The sequence below is a fragment of the Anomaloglossus baeobatrachus genome, chromosome 10 (genome assembly GCF_048569485.1).
Source record: "Anomaloglossus baeobatrachus isolate aAnoBae1 chromosome 10, aAnoBae1.hap1, whole genome shotgun sequence".
In the NCBI taxonomy this organism is placed as follows: domain Eukaryota; kingdom Metazoa; phylum Chordata; class Amphibia; order Anura; family Aromobatidae; genus Anomaloglossus; species Anomaloglossus baeobatrachus.
The window spans coordinates 103123293-103145713 of record NC_134362.1 but is presented as its reverse complement, the minus strand read 5'-3'; the positions used below and the strand labels follow the sequence as shown (position 1 = coordinate 103145713).

At 42.8% G+C, this 22421-nt stretch overlaps 1 protein-coding gene across 6 annotated transcripts in view; it reads right to left on the bottom strand.

The window, feature by feature from the left end:
- The window catches only part of ELP4 (elongator acetyltransferase complex subunit 4), a 687452-nt gene that overhangs the window by 410539 nt on the left and 254492 nt on the right, over positions 1-22421 (bottom strand). For 4 of the 6 annotated variants that reach the window (XM_075325560.1, XM_075325558.1, XM_075325556.1 and 1 more), the window contains exon 7: positions 17144-17335. In XM_075325560.1, the coding sequence (XP_075181675.1) occupies positions 17144-17335 (192 nt within the window). The remainder of the gene's footprint in view (positions 1-17143; positions 17336-22421) is intronic. The other 2 variants (XM_075325557.1, XM_075325562.1) reach the window with 1 other exon arrangement.

The window sequence follows — 22421 nt, the reverse complement described above, 5'->3', positions numbered from 1 at the left end:
CAAATCAGTGCAGTCACTAAATCAGCATTATAGTAGCTACATCAATTTGACCAATGTGAAGTCATAGGGAGTGACCTATAAGGGGATATCCCACAGCAAAGTAAAGGGATGTTTTTATATACATTCACTGTCCCAACCTGAAAAATCCAGGGTGGGATTGCATAAAGAAGAGTACAATTCCCCCCATTGACTCCCTCTGCTCAGATGGGCCACACAATCATTAGAGTATGTCCATAAACAAAACAGAGTATGATCTCTATCAGAGCTAACTATGTACTAAATACAGTAATCATTAAAGTCACAAACCTGAACGGTCTGAATATCAGCGCGCCCACAGCCACCACACCTCTACGCGTTTCGACTGCTTCTTCTTCAGGAGGCAGTCGAAACGCCTGAAGAAGCAGTCGAAACGCGTAGAGGTGTGGTGGCTGTGGGCGCGCTGATATTCAGACCGTTCAGGTTTGTGACTTTAATGATTACTGTATTTAGTACATAGTTAGCTCTGATAGAGATCATACTCTGTATTGTTTATGGACATACTCTAATGATTGTGTGGCCCATCTGAGCAGAGGGAGTCAATGGGGGGGAATTGTACTCTTCTTTATGCAATCCCACCCTGGATTTTTCAGGTTGGGACAGTGAATGTATATAAAAACATCCCTTTACGTTGCTGGGATATCCCCTTATAGGTCACTCCCTATGACTTCAGATTGGTCAAATTGATGTAGCTACTATAATGCTGATTTAGTGACTGCACTGATTTGTCACTTGAGTGTTGATTTATAGTAGAGGTGGATACAGTGCGGAGAAATTAATACTGTTTTGAATAAAATTCTGTTAGTGTCCGTATATGTACTGTTATCCACAGGCTGTCTCTACCTCTGCTAGTCAATCAATATTCTTTTGAAATACTGAATACGTTTGATCTATACTGACAATGTCAACGTGCGTGCGCCAGCCGCTCTCCCTGTTAGGAGGGTTGTAGTTGTAATTTTCACTTCCATAATTGTCTGCTGAGTGAATACTGTCATTTTCTTGTTTTTAATGATAAAAATAATAAAGAGATGTGTTTTACTGACGCTATAGCATCCTAGTAATTCCTGTTGGGTTACCAGTGTTGGTTCAGTTTATATTTGGCAGCAAATTATCAATATCTGACTAGCTGTGTACTTGCTGGTCCAACCATGCCTCCAGCACTGATTAGTAGCTTTCTGTCACTATATAGTGTACACAGGAAGCTCCTCATCAGTGGCGTGGGCAGTGTTATACAGGGATCAGCATTCCAAGCACTGCTGGACCTACAGCAGAGAAAACTAATTGTGTCACAACTGCTGCCACCAGTAATCTAAGAGATACATTGTTGGAATCAGGGTCTCGGTCCCTACATCATGGGGGCTGTCAGATTACATAGCAAAAACCCATGGACAGATTCTCTTTAAGACCATCTAAAACCAGATATTTTTCTAATATGTCCTGATACATAAAACCATATAAATCAAAGAGGGTCTACTTAGTTGTTCTCCTGACTGTATGTTTATAATCATATAACTGAGCAGTGACTGTACTACAAATTTGTACGGTATAGTTCATTTTAGATCTTGAGGAAGAATAATAGATGAATAATACAGGATAGGCAACAAGTGCTACTACAAAATGGCCACAATTGACACCTCATGGGGAATACAAGCACATAAACCATACGTGTCAGGAGATCTAACAGGAAGGGTAAGAGCAGAACAATTGTGAACAGGCAATGTCTACGAAAAAAAAAGCCGCGAGGCTATAACCCTCAGCTGTCAGCTTTACTTTGGTTGGCTATAAAAAATAGAGGGAATCCATACAGTTTTTTTTTTAAAGTATTTATTTATTAATAAATCATTCTAAATAAACGTCGTTGAGTCCTCCCTATTTTTGATAAGAAGCCAAGGTAAAACAGACAGCTGGGGGCTGGTATTATTAGGTTTGGAAGGCCCATGGTTATTTGGTCATTCCTAGCCTAAAAATAGCAGCCCACCCCACCTTAGAAGTGGCACATCCATTAGACGCACCAATTCTGATGCTTTGCCTTGCTCTTCCCAATTGCCCTGGTTATGGTGGCAATCGAGGTAATATTTTTGGGGTTGATGTCAGCTGTGAATTGATAGCTGGCACTTTACTGTTTGGGTTCACTCATCCCTACTAACAGGACATTTTTAGGTCTTTTAATATAATTTTAATTATTAATAGTAAAAGAAATATTTACCATAAAGCTCAGCAAATTCACATTAACAATTGCATCTCAGTTTACCATCTAGATAGCTATGAATTTAATGTTGGCCTATATGACCTCTTGTTTCATGTCCATTGTGAGGCCCACTTATCTCTGTGCTGTCACTCATGAAAATTTTTGCCGACTTTGATCTTATGTCGAGTTTGTCTGTAAACTTTAACCAATTAGTGGCTATGGATATCAACGTTCCTCAATCTTGAGAAACTCCTTACGCTACATTTTGGTTTCACATGGCACCCTTCAAATTTGTACCTAGGAGTATAGCTTGAGAAAGACCACGAAAATCTTTTCCTATGCAACTTTCCCAAAAAGACTGCTTCTGTAAGGAACATCTCAGAAGACTGGTCCAGGTATCATACATTTTGTTTGTACAGCCTAACTGCAATCTGCATGTCTATGCTGACTAAACTACCCTCCCGACTTAGGGTTCTGCTGGTAAGAATCCCTGACAGGGTATTTTTCAAACTATAATAAGTCTTTGCTAATTTTATTTGGGAGTAAAACATGTGTAGGAAAATAAATTTGATGAAGATCATCCAGAACAAGAGTGCCACGTCCTTCCATACCTTAAACTTCAATATATATCTGCATGATTTGGGCAGATGACCTCACAGAATTATAATTCTGAGGGCAATAATGTGGTTCCCTCCATTAGAACATCACCTAAGAAACAAAACGCAGTGGCACTCTCTCACCCTATGGCTTATTTACAGGCATAAGTATAAACTAATCTCTTCTCAATCCCTCATACTTAAAGAGGTTGGACCTTTCATCCATATTTTAAGAGATACGATGGGGACGTGATTTTATGGCACTTACTAATATATTATTATTATTATTATTATTATAGGTTTTCCTTCTGCACTTGTTACTGAAACTGTCATCAAAGGTTGCACATAACTCAGGTAAACAAAAATGGGTGCTGATGGAGGAGCATGTGACCAGACCAGCTGATCAGTCTCCTCCAATTGAAAAAAAATCTACAGGACCAGGCTGATGGACTGGTTTGGTCACATGATGCTTCACTATTAGACATTTTTGTTGACAGAAGTTCAGCCATTGATGAAAGCTTCACTAAGTCCAGGGAGAGAACCTGTAATACCTATATATTAGTAAATGCCACAAAATCATGATCTAAACACATTTACAGTACCTTGCGAAAGTATTCGGCCCCCTTGAATTTTTCAACCTTTTTCCAAATTTCAGGCTTCAAACATAAAGATAAAAAATTTCATTAAGTTCATTGAGGATCTCTGAATGATCCAATGTTGTCCTAAACGACTGATGATGATAAATATAATCCACCTGTGTGTAATCAAGTTTCCGTATAAATGCACCTGCTCTGTGATAGTCTCAGTGTTCCGGTTAAAGCACAGAGAGCATCATGAAGACCAAGGAACACAACAGGCAGGTCCGTGATACTGTTGTGGAGACGTTTAAAGCTGGATTTGGTTACAAAAAGATTTCCAAAACATCCCAAGGAGCACTGTGCAAGCGATCAGATTGAAATGGAAGTAGTATCATACCACTGCAAATCTACCAAGATCCAACCGTCCATCTAAACTTTCATCTCAAACAAGGAGAAGACTGATCAGAGATGCAGCCAAGAGGCCCATGATCACTCTGGATGAACTGCAGAGATCTACAGCTGAGGTGGGAGAGTCTGTCCATAGGACAGCAATCAGTCGTACACTGCACAAATCTGGCCTTTATGGAAGAGTGGCAAGGAGAAAGACATTTCTAAAAAATATCATTAAAAAGTGTCATTTAAAGTATGCCACAAGCCACCTGAGAGACACACCAAACATGTGGAAGAAGGTGCTCTGGTCAGATGAAACAAAATAAAAATTTTTGGGCACAATGCCAAACGATATGTTTGGCGTAAAAGCAATACAGCTCATCACCCTGAACACACCATCCCCAACTGTCAAACATGGTGGTGGCAGCATCATGGTTTGGGCCTGCTTTTCTTCAGCAGGGACAGGGAAAATGGTTAAAATGGTGATGGGAAGATGGATGGAGCCAAATACAGGACTATTCTTGAAGAAAACCTGTTGGAGTCTGTAAAAGACCTGATGCTGGGACGGAGATTTGTCTTTCAACAAGACAATGATATAAAACATAAAGCAAAATCTACAATGGAATGGTTCACAAATAAACGTATCCAGGTGTTAGAATGGCCAAGTCAAAGGCCAGACCTGAATCCAATCGAGAATTTGTGGAAAGAGCTGAAAACTGCTGTTCACAAAAACTCTCCATCCAACCTCACTCAACTCCAGCTGTTTGCAAAGGAAAAATGGGCAAGAATTTCAGTCTCTCGATGTACAAAACTTATAGAGACATACCCCAAGCAACTTGCAGCTGTAATCACAGCAAAAGGTGGCGCTACAAAGTATTAACTTAAAGGGGACAAATAATATTGCACGCCCCAATTTTCAGTTTATTATTTTTTACAATTTTTTTTAAAAAAGCAATAAATATCGTTCACCTTCACAATCGTGTCCCACTTGTTGATTCTTCACCCTAAAATTTATCATTTTTTATCTTTATGTTTAATGCCTGAAATGTGGGAAAAGGTTGAAAAATTCAAGGGGGCCGAATACTTTCGCAAGGCACTGAATTAATTAAAAATAAAGTCATTTTGTTCCCATGGTCAATGCCAAAATGAAAGGTTATTAACTTATTACTCAATTGAATTATTTGACTTATTGGTTTATAAAAAAAAAAAAAAAAAAAAAAAGAAAGCACTCCATATTTCATTCTCCTTTTTGCGGTCTGTCCTCGTCCGACCATTACCCTATTCTTCCTTGTCACTTACGAGCTCTGTGCAGCTTTTGTATCACTAAGATGTTGTGAATGTTTCCCTATTTCAACCTTAATAAAGAAGTTAGAAAAAATATTATGTAATAATAAAAGCAAGAAGAATAACAGTAATTTTTATATACAATTAATACAGCTAGGCTTTGAGGAAGAAGACGAAGACAACAAATCAGCGCTGAGAACCGGAGAGCCCAGTGACTGGTGCATTGCGATGCGGACACAGATCTGAATGTTAGCACACACTCCAGCATCACTGACAGCCAGAGCCAAGAAAAGCACTCTCAGAAGGAAGGGTTATCTAGGTCAGGGCTAAAACGCTATCTGTACAGGAGGAGATGTAAGGAGAAGCACTTTCAGCCTTACTCACAATAATATACATCTCAAATCCCAGACAAATAAAGCAGATTTCATTCCCTCAAACACAATACAACAACTTAGTATGTCAAACACATGACGGCGTGTGCAGACGTACCTAGTGCTCATTCACAGACACCGTTTAGATAGATCAAGCAAAAGGAACAATTGTTAAATCCTAAAATATAAATGCACAAAAGGATGTCTGATGTGTAAGCTCCTCAAGCAAAAAAAAAAAGGGTGTCTGGGATGGGGGCCTTCTTTTTACTTTATACCTAAATTTTAAGTATTTTACTAATAAACCTTAGTAGTCATAGTCTTGTTGTTTGTATGACGGGGGAGGCAAGCTCCAGAGTATGTGTCACATATGGTTAGTGCATCTTTGAGGAAAAAGAGTCACATAATAGTGAAGATATGATTAATAAAAACTAAAAAAAAAATACAAAAACTCATAATACTCTACATATATAATCTACATTTGTGTCTGTCCTCCTATTCCGTCATACACCACGGCACTGTCCGTTGCGCAGCCGCAGTTTGAACAATGCCCCAGCTTCCAGGTCCTCACTGCACGCACACACACACGTGAGCACATATACACACATAGCAGACACACATGGATACACCGAGCACATACAGTCATGGCCAAAAGTTTTGAGAATGACACCAAAATTATATTTTCCCATGATCTGTTGCCCTCTGGTATTTAATTGTGTTTGTCTGATGTTTACATCACATACAGAAATATAATTGCAATCATATTATGAGTACCAAAAGGTTATATTGACAGAATGAGTTAATGCAGCAAGTCAATATTTGCAGTGTTGACCCTTCTTCTTCAGGACCTCTGCAATTCTCCCTGGCATGCTCTCAATCAACTTCTGGACCAAATCCTGACTGATAGCTGTCCATTCTTGCATAAGCAATGCTTGCATTTTGCCAGAATTTGTTGGTTTTTGTTTGTCCACCCGTCTCTTGATGATTGCCCACAAGTTCTCAATGGGATTAAGATCTGGGGAGTTTCCAGGCCATGGACCCAACATCTCTATGCTTTGTTCCATGAGCCATTTAGTGATCACCTTTGCTTTATGGCAAGGTGCTCCATCATGCTGGAAAAGGCATTGTTGGGCGCCAAACTTCTCTTGGACAGTTGGGAGAAGTTGCTCTTGGAGGACATTCTGGTACCATTCTTTATTCATGGCTGTGTTTTTAGGCAAGACTGTGAGTGAGCCGATTCCCTTGGCTGAGAAGCAACCCCACACATGAATCGTTTCAGGATGCTTAACAGTTGGCATGAGACAAGACTGGTGGTAGCGCCCACCTCTTCTTCTCCTAATAAGCTGTTTTCCAAATGTCCCAAACAATCGAAAAGGGGATTCATCTGAGAAAATGACTTTACCCCAGTCCTCAGCAGTCCACTCCCTGTACCTTTTGCAGAATATCAGTCGGTCCCTGATGTTTTTTCTGGAGAGAAGTGGCTTCTTTGCTGCCCTCCTTGAAACCAGGCCTTGCTCAAGCAGTCTCCGCCTCACAGTGCGTGCAGAAGCACTCCCACCAGCCTGCTGCCATTGCTGACCTAGCTCGGCACTGCTGGTAGTCCGATCCCGCAGCTGAAAAAGTTTTAAGATACGGTCCTGTCGTTTGCTGGTCCTTCTTGGGCGCCCTGGAGCCTTTTTGGCAACAATGGAAGCTCTCTCCTTGAAGTTCTTGATGATGCGATAGATTGTTGACTGAGGTGTAATCTTTGTAGCTGTGATACTCTTCCCTGTTAGGCCATTTTTTGTGCAGAGCAATGATGGCTGCACGTGTTTCTTTAGAGATAACCATGGTTAACTGAAGAGAAACAATGATACCAAGCACCAGCATCTTTTTAAAGTGTCCAGTGGTGTCATTCTTACTTAATCATGAATAATGCCTAAAATATAACTTTTAATAATTCCTCTAAAAATAGGGAAGGGTTCACCTTGCCTATGCATAAAATTCAGAATATTGCGAGATCCTCTACAGAACCTGGGGAACTGGCAAATCCTATAACCACACAAAAACACCTAACAGTATGATTGGTGCTGGTAAAAATAAGCAAATTTAACCGAAATGGTCAAGATAATTTATACAGGCATTCACCTAGATCCCATTGACATTTTGAAAATGGCGCTATTTCACTATAGTGACTAAACACCCACAGGTATGTGACTAGGATGCTGCACATTCGGTTAAACAATTCAACATCAACCAGGGATTCAAAAAAGCCAAGTTATTGTCCTGGTTATATCTGATAGGGAACAATCTCACCCATTTGCTGGTGTCTTGTCTCCCAAAAATGGTCAGTAAGTCCTCATATTCGGCGTATCCAAAGCAGACCCTCACCAAACAGGTCCTGGATCCCTTATGAACGGACTAACTGTCCTCTCCCAGAATCTCCTTCTCCCTTCTCCCGACGCGTTTCCTATACATCATTCATCAGGGGAGTCAATGAGGAGACAACCTCTACTGGGTTAATCTAGAAAAAAAGTGTGAGAACATGGGGAGAGTAAAGGGGGGGTGCTCTTTTGATATGTATACAGTAACCCCCAACAAACCTCACCCTATTAAAGAAGAAAAAGAAACCAGCGACTTACCAGACGGTGACAGCACAATTCTTATAAGCTGTACACCGCTGCCCAGTCAAAGTACTCTTAAGTAGTTGCCGTTCCCCGCAAAGCGATGTTAGGAGCGCGCCGGATGTGAACTGACGTCATTTCCTGTGGGACGCTGTGCGTTCCACTGATGCGCTCCACCACATTGGGCGGAAGTGATGGGTGTGACGTCAGACGCCGGCAGGGGAACGGCGACTACTTAAGAGTACTTTGACTGGGCAGCGGTGTACAGCTTATAAGAATTGTGCTGTCACCGTCTGGTAAGTCGCTGGTTTCTTTTTCTTCTTTAATAGGGTGAGGTTTGTTGGGGGTTACTGTATACATATCAAAAGAGCACCCCCCCTTTACTCTCCCCATGTTCTCACACTTTTTTTCTAGATTAACCCAGTAGAGGTTGTCTCCTCATTGACTCCCCTGATGAATGATGTATAGGAAACGCGTCGGGAGAAGGGAGAAGGAGATTCTGGGAGAGGACAGTTAGTCCGTTCATAAGGGATCCAGGACCTGTTTGGTGAGGGTCTGCTTTGGATACGCCGAATATGAGGACTTACTGACCATTTTTGGGAGACAAGACACCAGCAAATGGGTGAGATTGTTCCCTATCAGATATAACCAGGTCAATAACTTGGCTTTTTTGAATCCCTGGTTGATGTTGAATTGTTTAACCGAATGTGCAGCATCCTAGTCACATACCTGTGGGTGTTTAGTCACTATAGTGAAATAGCGCCATTTTCAAAATGTCAATGGGATCTAGGTGAATGCCTGTATAAATTATCTTGACCATTTCGGTTAAATTTGCTTATTTTTGCCAGCACCAATCATACTGTTAGGTGTTTTTGTGTGGTCATAGGATTTGCCAGTTCCCCAGGTCTGTAGAGGATCTCGCAATATTCTGAATTTTATGCATAGGCAAGGTGAACCCTTCCCTATTTTTAGAGGAATTATTAAAAGTTATATTTTAGGTATTATTGCTGTAATTTCTGGTTCTTTCTAATATATATACCATACCAGTGGCTGCATTATTTTTTTTTTTTCTTACTTAATCATGACTGACTGATCGCCAGCCCTGTCCTCATCAACACCCACACCTGTGTTAATGGAACAATCACTAAAACAATGTTAGCTGCTCCTTTTAAGGCAGGAATGCAATGATGTTGAAATGTGCTTTGGGGGTTGAAGTTCATTTTCTTAGCCAATATTGACTTTGCAAGTAATTGGTGTTAAACTGATCACTCTTTATGACATTCTGGAGTATATGCAAATTGCCATTAGAAAAACTTAAGCAGTTGACTTTGTAAAAATTAATATTTGTAGCATTCTCAAAACTTTTGGCCATGACTGTACACACACATAGCGCACATGAATGTATACACTGAACACACACACACACACACACACACTGCTGTATACTCACCTGTCTGGGGCCGCTGCCGCTTCTGCTGTCAGCGCTTTACTGTAGTTGAATGCTTTGTGGCGCCGTAAAGCATTCAACTGCAGTAAAGCGCTGACAGCTTCCTGCAGCGGCCGCTCCGTACACCGGACGCTATCACAAAGGGGTCTGTGTGCTGCAGCTGGAGGCTCTGTAGGCACGGAGGACAGGTGAGACACAGCATAATAGGGGACAGAAGGGAACCCTACTAAACAAAGGCACACTACTAAACAATGGGCTAATTACTGCAGGGGACACCAACCCCCCCACCAGATATGTATGCCCCCAGCCCAGCCACCAGATCTGTATGCCCCCAGCCCCCTCACCAGATCTGTATGCCCCCAGCCCCCTCACTAAATCTGTATGCCCCAGCCCCCCAATCAGATCTGTATTCCCCCAGCCCCCCCAACCAGATCTGTATGCCCCCAGCCCCCCACCAGATCTGTATGCCTCCACCCCACCACCACATCTGTATGCCCCCAGCCCCATCAGAACTGTATGTCCCTAGCCCCCAACCAGATCTGTATGCCTCAAGCTCCCCCACCAGATGTGTATGCCTCCAGCCCCCCCACCAGATCTGTATGCCCCAGCCCCCCCACCAGATCTGTATGCCCCAGCCCCCCCACCAGATCTGTATGCTCTCAGCCCCCAACCAGATCTGTATGCCTCAAGCTCCCCCACCAGATGTGTATGCCTCCAGCCCCCCCACCAGATATGTATGCCCCCAGTCACCCCCCACCAGATCTGTATGCCCCAGCCCCCCCACCAGATCTGTATGCCCCCAGCCCCCCCACCATATCTGTAAGTCCCCAGTCCCCCCACCAGATCTGTATGCCCTCAGCCCCCCACCAGATCTGTATGCCCCCAGCCCCCCCACCAGCACTGTATGTTCCTAGCCCCCCCAACCAGATCTGTATGCCTTCACCACCCCCAACCAGATATGTATGCCCCCAGCCTCCCCCCACCAGATCTGTATGCCCTCAGTCCCCCCACCAGATGTGTATGCCTCCAGCCCCCCACCAGATCTGTATGCTTCCAGTCCTCCCAACCAGATCTGTATGCCTCCAGCCCCCTCACTAGATCTGTATGCACCCAGACCCCACCAGATCTGTATGCCCCCAGCCCTCTCACCAAAACTGTATGCCTCCAGCCCCCCCCTCACCAGATCTGTATGCCTCCAGCTCCCCTCACCAGAACTATATGCTTCCAGCCTCCCCCTCACCAGATCTGTATGCCCCCAGCCACCCTCACCAGAACTGTATGCCCACAGCCCCTCTCACCAGAACTGTATGCCCACAGCCCCTCTCACCAGATCTGTATGCCTACAGCCCTCCACTAAATCTGTATGCCCCCAGCCCCACTCACCACTGCTCCTGTCAGCACCACTAAGCATAGACAGATGTTCATTTCACCGCACCCGCATCGGGCCTATTTCTAGTAAAGCATAGAAGTGACTAAAAATGAGTCCTGGACAAATAAGCCCTTTAAAAGGAGTAACAGGTCTAATTAATGACACTTAAAGGGAACCAACCAGCAGGATTTTCACATATAAAGTAAAGGCAGTTCCATTCTGGTGCTAGGATGGTGAATGAAATCATACTTTTTTTTTTTTTTTTTAAATTCATTTATTAAATAACGGAAATGCACCAGGTACAGAATATATAGTATATAAACATAATACACATGTACATAGTTGAAACAAGGTTCAGTGATAATAAAGTGCAGGATCCAAATACCTGGAGTGCCAAGACACCCAAACAGAATGCAAAGAGCAAGAGGAACAAACGCAACAGAGACATTTTAGTGACCGTTCCCTTTGGCACCAACCTACAAGACATTAATACAAGGAAGATCCAGTCCTTAGTATACTTATCCTAGTACAACCCAAAACAAACAGCTCTTAAAGTGATCATTCTGATGCTGATAATGTCAAGGGAGAAGAGTTCCACATTTCTGAGACTTTATTATATTTCTCAGGGCAGTCTCTATTCTGATACACTGTCCGCTCATAGAGTAACATCCTATTGACTAGTTCTATCCATGGGTGTACAGTCAGGGGGAGCTGCCCATCCACCGCAAGGCAATAAGTTTCCTGGCTATAAAAAGGGACTCTCGCAGAAAAATGTTGTGGTGGTGAGACCAGGTCCCCTCGTCCAAGACTCCGAACAGACAGAGTAATGGATCAAGAGGTATAGGGAAGGAGGCCAGGGAGGAAAGGAGAGCAACAACATCACGCCAGAAGGCAGCCATTACTGGGCAACTCTAAATCATATGGACAAAATCTGCACCCTCCCCATAACACCGCAGGCAGTCTGACACCTCCTGATGTCCCATCTTGAAAAATCTCAGTGGGTAAGGTACGCCTAGTGTATTATATAGATCTGGATCATCTTATTATTAATTGATGGGGAGACCCTAGTAGGAGATTCCACGACCTCCTCCCAGTCATCTTCCTGCAGATTCGGAATCAACAGCCCCCACTTTTCTTTGACTGTCAAAAGTTGGGACAGATGGCAGGTATGTATACAAGGAGGAAATCAGCCCCTTCGGGCCCTGAGACCAAAGTATCCCTATTAAACGGAAGGCAGGAATTAGAGGAATACCATGGGTATGTCTCATGTGATGCTGGATCGCTGTTCTGAGCTGCAAATATCTAAAGAAATGACATCTGGTAACATTAAATCTGGACTGGATGTGTTCAAACAATATTAAGACATTTTGTTCATATATCTGACCAAGAGAGGAAACACCGCGTGAACTTCAGAATGAGGATGAAATCATACCTTCAGTTGAAAGATTGGATGTTTGATTGCAGAAAACACGTTATCAAAAGGTCCAGAAATTAGTGCACTGCTTGATTGGCATGTGCATTAGGGCAGGACTTTATGTGTCCGGTCTTCAGTAATGATTCTTCCCCTGGCTGCCTGCCTGCCCTCTGTTTAAATTTCGTCCTTCTGCAACCACGATTAACATTATGGTTGCGCACAAGAGTATTATGTTCAAATTTTTCTCCAAGTCTACAATAAAATGGCGCCAGAATCAGGTCATGCGCTCACCACGATCTCCACCGCTATTTTACTGAAGAAACTGTGGAGAGGACTACAGTGCCTTGCGAAAGTATTTCGCCCCCTTGAGTTTTTCAACCTTTTCCCACATTTCAGGCTTCAAACATAAAGATAAAAACTTCAATTTTATGGTAAAGAATCAACAACAAGTGGGACACAATTGTGAAGTTGAACAATATTTATTGCTTAGTTTATATTTTTGTAAAAAAATAAAAAACTGAAAACTGGGGCGTGCAATATTATTCGGCCCCTTTAAGTTAATACTTTGTAGCACCACCTTTTGCTGCAATAACAGCTGCAAGTCGCTTAGGGTATGCCTCTATCAGTTTTGCACATCGAGAGACTGAAATTCTTGCCCATTCTTCCTTTGCAAACAGCTTGAGCTCAGTAAGGTTGGATGGAGAGTGTTTGTGAACAGCAGTTTTCAGCTCTTTCCACAGATTTTCGATCGGATTCAGATCTGGACTTTGACTTGGCCATTCTAACAGCTGGATACGTTTATTTGTGAACCATTCCATTATAGATTTTGCTTTATGTTTTGGTTCATTGTCTTGTTGGAAGACAAATCTCCGTCCCAGTCTCAGGTCTTTTGCAGTCTCCAACAGGTTTTCTTCAAGAATGGTCCTGTATTTGGCTCCATCCATCTTCCCATCAATTTTAACCATCGTCCCAGCAGAAAAAAAAAGCAGGCCCAAACCATGATGCTGCCACCACCATGTTTGACAGTGGGGATGGTGTGTTCAGGGTGATGAGCTGTGTTGCTTTTACGCCAAACATATCGTCTGGCATTGTTCCCAAAAAGTTGGATTTTGTTTCATCTGACCAGAGCACCTTCTTCCACATGTTTGGTGTGTTTCCCAGGTGGCTTGTGGCAAACTTTAAACAACACTTTTTATGGATGTCTTTGAGAAATGGCTTTCTTCTTGCCACTCTTCCATAAAGGCCAGTTTTGTGCAGTGTACGACTGATTGTTGTCGTATGGACAGACTCTTCCATCTCAGCTGTAGATCTCTGCAGTTCATCCAGAGTGATCATGGGCTTCTTGGCTGCATCTCTGATCAGTCTTCTCCTTGTTTGAGATGAAAGTTTGGAGGGACGGCCGGGTCTTGGTAGATTTGCAGTGGTATGATACTCCTTCCATTTTAATATGATTGCTTGCACAGTGCTTCTTGGGATGTTTAAAGTTTTGAAAATCTTTTTGTAACCAAATCCGGCTTTAAACGTTTCCATAATAGTATCACGGACCTGCCTGTTGTGTTCCTTGGACTCCATGATGTTCTATGTGCTTTAAACAGAACACAAATGCCTGCTTTACACGAGTCGACCGATCATGCGATTTTACGAGCGATCGTACCCGCCCCGTTGTTTGTGCGTCACGGGAAAATCGCTGCCCGTGTCGCACAAAGTCGTGAAACCCCCGTCACACGTACTTACCTGCTGAGCGACCTCGCTGTGGGCGATGTTCCTGAAGGGGGAGGGACGTTCGGCCTCACCGCAACGTCACATAGCGGCCGCCCAAAAGAAGCGGAGGGACGGAGATGAGCGGGACGTAAACATCCCGCCCACCTCCTTCCTTCCGCATAGCCGCCGGGAGCCACGGGACGCAGGTAAGCTGTGTTCATCGTTCCCGGGGTGTCACACGGAGTGATGTGTGCTGCCCCAAGTACGATGAACAACCGGCGCCATTTTAATTTAACAATTTTTTAAAACTGAGCGACGAGTAAAAGAATCACAATTTGTGAGCGATACTGTGTCGCTCGGAGGTGTCACACGAGACGACGTCGTGAACGATGCCGGATGTGCGTCACGAAAAACGTGACCCCGACGATGCATCGCACGATAGCTCGTCTTGTGTAAAGCCCGCATAAGACTATCACAGAGCTGGTGCATTTATACGGAGACTTAATTACACACAGGTGGATTATATTTATCATTATCAGTCATTTAGGACAACATAGGATCATTCAGAGATCCTAAATTAACTTCTGGAGTGACTTTTCTGCACTGAAAGTAAAGGGGCCGAATATTATTGCAAGCCCCAATTTTCAGTTTTTTATTTTTTAAAAAAGTTTAAAATAAGCAATACATTTCGTTCAACATCACAATTGTGTCAGACTTCTTGTTGATTCTTCACCATAAAATTTTAATTTTTATTTTTATGTTTGAAGCCTGAAATATGGGAAAAGGTTGAAAAAAAATCAAGGAGGCGGAATACTTTAGCAAGGCACTGTATGAATGGTGGCGGCGCATGCGTTGATAAAAAAAAACCTTCAATCTGTGCATGCGCCGATGCCACTCATACTTGTCTTTACAGTGTCTTAAATAAACTAGTGCCAGAGATCGCGGTGGGCGCATGTGCTGATTGCAGCGTCATTTTATTAAAGAGTTGGAGAAAAACATAAACACTGCACACGTGCCGACCATAGTGTTAATCGCAGAGGCAGAGGGGATTGATTTAAAAAGAGGGGATGTAGGCAGCCAGGGAAGGAATCATTACTGAAGACCCGACACACAAAATCCCTCCTGGATGCACACACCACTCAATCTATGCAAACATTTCTGGACCTTTGATAATGTTTTTATCTGCAATAAAACATCCAATCTCTAAACTGAAGGTATGATTTCATTCACCATCCTAGCATCAGAACGCCACTACCTTTACTTTATATGGGAAAATCCTGCTGGTTGGTGCCCTTTAATAATTTTTAATGGGCATTGTGTAATAGAATATTTGCCCAGAGGTGACGCTGAAGGGAAAGTGAACATTTGGCATTGTGCTCTTGCAGATTACAGGTGATGAACCCGGGAGATTCTCTTTTATTTTAGGAAAGTCTTCTAATAGAAGGACATTGTCCAAATGTGGTAAGCCTTTTAAATAAGTCCATGGATAATAATACATACAGTGTTTTTCCAAAAATAAGACACTGTCTTATACTTTTTTGCCCCCAGAAAAGCACTAGTGCTTATTTTTGGAGGAGGTCTTATTCTTGGAGAACCATGGTTAGGGTAAGTTTACCATGTAAAGTAAGCAGACCCCCCCCCCCCACCTCCCAGGAGACTCATACTTACCAGACCCGAACGTCTGTGTGGCTCCCAGGTACTCCTGTTATCTCTGGTGGATGCTCCCAGCAGGTATGCTCCACGCTATCCTCCCCTGCTTCTGGCCGACACACACACAAACACACCAGATCACACACACATCAGATTACACACACAATAGATTGCACCCAGACTCAAGGCCCAGTCACACACGACGACTTACCAGCGATCCCGAAAACGATGCGACCTGATAGGGATCGCAGGTAAGTCACTGGGAGGCCGCAGGTGAGATGTTACACAGTCAGATCTTACCAGCGATGCAGGAACAATACAGGTCGCAGTAGCGACCTGTATAACGATCTCAGCAGTCACTGTGACCCTGTCACACAGTGTCAAACACAGCGATGTGTCCTGCCCAGCAGGACATCGCCTTTGAAGAAAATGACCTGGACCATTCGGCAACGACTAGAGATCTCACAGCAGGGGCCTGATCGCTGGTAGGTGTCACACAACGAGATCGCTAACGGGATCGCTACTGCGTCACCAAAACGGTGACTCAGCTGCGATCTCGCTAGCGATCTCGTTATGTGTGACAGTACCTTTACTCTTCACATCCAGCATTACAGAATGCTTCCGGCCGCAGGGAACAATGGGAGGAAGTAACGTTTCAGCAGGTCTTGTAAGCATGCATTGCGGCAGGTCCTTCCGCTCCACCGTACAGCCTCTCAGGATTCTGCCGGCAAGAAGAAAATGGTATAGCTGGATTTTGTGAGAGTGTGTGTGAGTATGAGTGTGTGTGTGATCTGATTGTGTGTGTGATCCGATGTTTGTGTGTGTGAGATCGGATGTGCTATCACTACAGGTCCTGCCGCTTGGCGTCTGGGGAGTATGATTGCAGGGTGCCCGCTGTCTATAATGAAGTGTCCTGCAGTATCTTTAACTTTTTTAGCTGCATGAACACTTCATTGTTGAACCACGACTAGGGCTTATTTTCGGGGTAGAGCTTGCATTTAAGCCTTACACCGAAAATGCTGAAAATTTCTGCTAGGGCTTATTTTTGGAGGAGGTTTTTGGAAAAACACGGTACCTAGAGCTCCATATATGCAGAGCTCAACTGAAAACAATTATTATAACTTAATATAACAGCCTGATCCAATAAAACTGAAATCTTTTTAGTACCGACGTGAACTTTTCCGTTTCTGGGTGGTAATTTATAGCCAGATTACAAGGGACAGTGTTACACATGCCTCCAGGATCAAACATGACACGCAAAGAAATTAACTTTTACTTTGTTACAAACTACAATAAATTGATAAAAATTGTGCTCACTATTTCACACAATTGATGTAACTTGGAAACATACGATTCACACACCACCTCATGGCTGCCACATATGTTATCCATACAGGTCTCATCTTAGATCTGACCCCTATGTGTTTTTAAGGAAACAATTCTAGAAGTAAACAAGTAACATGTGAAAAGCAATGCTGGATTTTAGATGCTTTCACTGGCATATTACTCAAGGCCTCACCTGGAGAAGATGGGTGGGCACTGTGATGACACCCACGGACAGCGATGACCGTAACAGGCCTCTGAGGGCATACAAAAAACGAGTGAGGCTGTGGGGATTGTGAGGGCGCTCCTGACTGCAGAGGTCGTCTCCCCATAGCACCGATGCCAGGGACTGGATTCCAATACGTAAGATTTTCTTCTGTCCTTTCTGCTGGTAAAGAAAGAAAAGTTTATTAGCTACAAATCATTGTTTGTAATATATATTACTTTTTATTAACACAACAGGGTTCAGATCAGAGATGTGGTACAAGCCGGATAGTTTATGTTTTCAATATGAGATTTTGAGTTCTCTAAATACCATATTATGAGATAAATATTAATTTCTCTTCAGACGGAAGCACAGATCACTGATGTTGAGATTCCTATAGCCAAAAGTGCAGGATAAATCATCAGTATTAAGCCCCCTTCACATGTACAGCCGGTGAAATAAGTATTGAACAAGTCAACAATTTTCTAAGTAAATATATTTCTATAGGTGCTAGTGACATGAATTTCTTATCAGATGTCAGTAACAACTCATCCATCCCACACAGGCAAAGAAATCAAATAACAGATGTCCATAAAGTTAGTGATGTGTAACAATGATAAATGACACAGGCAAAAAGTATTGAACACGCTTTCTGAAACTTATTTAATAAGTCGGACAAAAGGCTTTGTTGGTGATGACAGCTTTAAGATGCCTCCTGTATGGAGAAAGTAGTCGCATGCATTGCTCAGGTTTCATTTGGCCCATCCTTCTACACAAACACTCTTCAAATCCTGAAAGTGCCGTGGGCTCCTTCTAGGAATTCTGAGCTTAATAGTTCCTTCCATAAAGTTTCTATTGGATTCAAGACAGGTGATGGTCTGTGCCATTCTAGCCACTTTATTTTCTTTCTCAGAAAACAATTAAGAGTTTCCTTGTCTGTGGATTTGGGCTCTCTGTCTTGCTGAAATGTCCACCTTCATCATCCTTGCCGGTTGGAGAACTACAAGTTCCAGTGACTCAAATTGAGGGCTGCTGAGTGAAGCAAGGGCTGCATTTTAAATGCTGGGGCATGCAGATAAGTATATAGTTAAACACCGTATCATAGTTTAACACAAAAGCAGAGTTTGGTATTTTCCATTGTTTTTATGCTTTTATCTGTACTGTTTATAACCATTTAGTACAGTATGTACTCCATGGTCAATGCTACCACGTGTGCATCGTGTGAGATGTAGGCATGCCTTGAACAGTTGTTTGATGGTGAAGATATATGCATTTGACGTTAGTGAGTTGCATGTTTGGAACATTTTTCAACACTCATGAGCATTGCAAGTCTGGGGAGGAGTTAAGAGTTCCTTGAGCATCCTCTGGCTGGGGTCAGTGATATGAAAGAGGAGATGGTCAGGACCCAGAAGTAGGTGGATAACAGAAAAAGGGGTAGGGAAAAAGTGTCAGGGAGCCTAGCCTAAAGCCTATTTGGCTGATATTAGGGTTACTGACCCAGGACTAGATCACTACAGCAGGACGTTGCTCCTAGCAACCAGAAAAAGACTGCTGCAAAAAGGAGGGAAATAGGACTGCATGAAAGGCCAGACAGAAATTGGCGGTCGGGGACTCTAATTAGGAGTAAAGAGAGAGTCTTCCGCTAGAGAGACAGGGTCTGAACGATGGAGAAACCTTTAAACTAGGATCTGGTGGGAGGGAGGGTAGTTGTAAAAAAAAAAGAATAGAGTAAACACAGAGAGAGTCAGAATGGGTCAGTGAGTTTTTGGGTGGCTGGGACATGCAAGGATAATAAGAAGGTGAGCAGGAACAATGAAAAGGCTAATAGTATTAAATGCAATAAGTCTTGCAAACAAAATGAATGAGTTGGAGACTCTTATGTCAACCCCGGATTACGATGTGGTGTGCATTACAGACACCTGGGTGGATGAGAGCCATGACTGAGTGATAAATGTGACAAACTGCACTCTGACATTCTTTTATTCTTTGCTTGGGGTTAATCCCTTTCCCCCTAGGACCCTGCAGATTTCCTTACCTTTCAGCTGTTAATCATCAGCACTTCCACGTCCCTTGGTGTCCTTAAATACTCTCATTCCCCTTTGTCTTTGCTGGTGATAGTTAAAAGCCTATACAGGCCTTGGATGCAAGCAGCCAGCTTGTATCCATCTGAAGAAACGTTGTTTGGTGCTGTACCTCTCCCTGAGTCATCCTAGAGATAATTTGTTCAAGTGCTTTCCCCTGTGTGTGCTCCCAGTGTCTTTTTTAGAGCTTGGTGGAGCTGACTAAGTGCTCATATCATCCATTCCCTAACTAGGGCCCAGTTCTAGGGTCAGTCAGGATCAGGTATCCTGCTCGGCGCAAAGATGTGGAACCTATCTAGGGTGGTCAGGGGAGCCAGGGGCCAGCGGAACGTTTGGACAGGGGTCACCATCTCCCCCTTCCCTAGATACAGGGTTTCCCTTCCACGCTAGTTATCATACTTCTCCATACCTAGTGTGACAAAATACGCTATTACCTGAACACTCGAGTACTTAAGTATATATGGGCAACCCATATTTTCAAGACCCTTGACTCAGTCTTTAAAAATGCAGCCAGCCTTTTTTTGTCTATATTGGATCTAAAAAAAACAAAAAACAAAACAAAAAAACATCTTGTGTGCTTTTATTATAGTTACATGTTAAACTTCTCAAGTATTCATAGGTCAAACTACCTGAAGCAAAAAGGTGAATTAAAATGATCTTGATTATATCATTCTACAAACATATAAAGCCCTTTCACCCCTGCACTCACCTTCGGAAATATTTCTCACACTTAATTAGAAGGGAAGTTGGAGACGAGAGTTGTGACTTAGCATTATGACTTGTTGCATGCTCATCTCCCCAAACCTTTTAACCCAGAAAAGTATGCAGAGCTCCCTTAGTCACAATACAAGTCGTACACAAGACCTTAATATATTCTTGCTTGAGGCAATGGATTAGCTGAAATTGTCACCTCTGGGTGATTAGGATGCTGCATCCTCACCCCTATTACTGCAGGGCCTCTAACACATTTCTTGGCTATGTGATACCAGCAGCCATAGTGAAATTTGTGATACCGATCAGCCTCTGTCCTTCATATCACATAGCAGACAGAGGTAGTCACACACCTGTCAGCTCAGACTCATGTTTTTTAATAAGCTCAAACTCTTCACCTTTTTATCTGAGCAGAAGGTCATCTTCAGGCATCGCTCAGCTTTTACATTCCATTCCCTTCTATAGACTGAAGTATGGGGATCATGTACCAATAATGTTAATGTTATAAGCTTTCACGCTCAATAACACTGTTGTCAATTTGAGTTTTAGGTATTTAACAAGGCATCATGAATAATATATCAAATCTTCAAACCCATCAAGGGTGATACATATTCAAGACCTTAAAAATTTTCCCAAAACAACCCACAGCATCTAATAAAATAAAAGAGGACTGTGATCATGGTTTCCCATCTTATCTCGGCCATTACTGGTAAAACGCATCTGTTTTCAAAATGATCCCACTGAATCCAGATAAATCACATCACTATAGGATTGTCCAGGATTACATTTTTTCCCCACAAATATGTTCATATCATCTCCTTAATAATTTTTGCACTGTGACTAAATCAGGGAAATTACATCCGTTCTTCAGTAGTAGGGTACGATTCCACTTGCTTATGACTCACGCAAGTCTCGCATTGGTACCACCCGGCATGGCTGCACACTCTTCTGACAGGAGCGGGTAAGATGCAAGTATTTCTAGGTAGCTGAGGCGCTCGTGTCCAGAGAGTGTGCGGCTATGGCGGGTGATGCCGATGTGAGACTCGCACGAGTCATAAGCAAGTGGAATCGTACCCGTAATCATATATCCCTGTCTCCTTTGTTGTGATCCAGTTGTCACATGGCCTACAGTCTTCTTGGATCTTCCTCGTCAATGGTAGGTCACCAATGGTGGATTGATTCAGGACATTTCCTACTTGCCTCTATAATGTGACTGAATGGACAAATTTGACAGAAGCTTGGCCCACATGTACAATGTACACTTTGGTGCTCGCCCTGTTCTAGTACACAGGTCTGAACAGGCATGTCTAGAAATCAGCATTTAGGAACCATTGTAATTACCTCTACTCGTCATGACCACTACCTGCCATGATTGCAGTCTATAGGAAGGCACCTCATCGGAGAAAGGGAGAATATTGCGCACTTTTATAATGACTGGTTACACACCATAAATAAAATATTGATCATTACATGGATGTAAATTAACTAGAAACAACACAGAAAGAGCCTGACATCTTGGATAGTGGAGTCCATGGAATTCAAGTAGAATATATGGTACTGTACCTATTAGAGAAATATAATACATATACATAAATCTATGCACACCAAGATCAGTACACTTTATAATAGTACTGTATTTACTGAATTTAAGATAACATGTACCGATCTGTGTGTAGGCACTACATCTTGGATAAAGGAGCAAAGGGAAATGGAAAAAAAAGTAGAAGAAAAATATTATTTTGAGGGAAAAGGACCCAATGCTGGGGAAGAAGACAGCAATGAGATGTAGAACAAAACCTGGAGAACTAGAAAGTAATGGAGGGTGAAGCACCTCAGATCAGCCAGGTGCAGCCTGGGTAATGTAGTTTTAGCGCCATGCTAAAACAACTTGTGTACCCTGCATTTTTAGGACTTACAGCACATGTGAGTTGATACACTGAGTACTTCCGGGGTGGTGCTCCAGTAGGGTCCAAAACCGTCTCAAGTAGATGTGGAAACGTGGCACTCAAGATCAATGTGAATGAACAGTGGTCTTTTATTGTGAAGAACTTGTAGGACCAGCACAAGCACAGACGTTTTGGTCAACGATCTTTATCAGTGTGCGTGCGTAGGGTTCTCAGAAAGTATATCAACTTGGCAAATAGCATAGACGGGTATGACGCGGTGTCCATACCATATAGACACCGGTGGACACCACGTCATACCTGGCTATGCCGTTTGCCAAGTTGCTATACTTTCTGAGGACCCTCTGCATGCACACTGATGAAGGTCTTTGACTGAAATGTCTGTGCTTGTGGTGGTCCTACATGTTCTTCAGAATAAAAGACCATTATTCACATTGATCTTGAGAGCAAAGTTTCTACATCTACTTGAACAAATTTACAGTACATGTGGTCTGAAAAGAAACATCTGCCAGAAGAATAAAAATCAGGTATATCCTAATATGTAAGGATTAATTATAGCAGGGGTCTCAAACA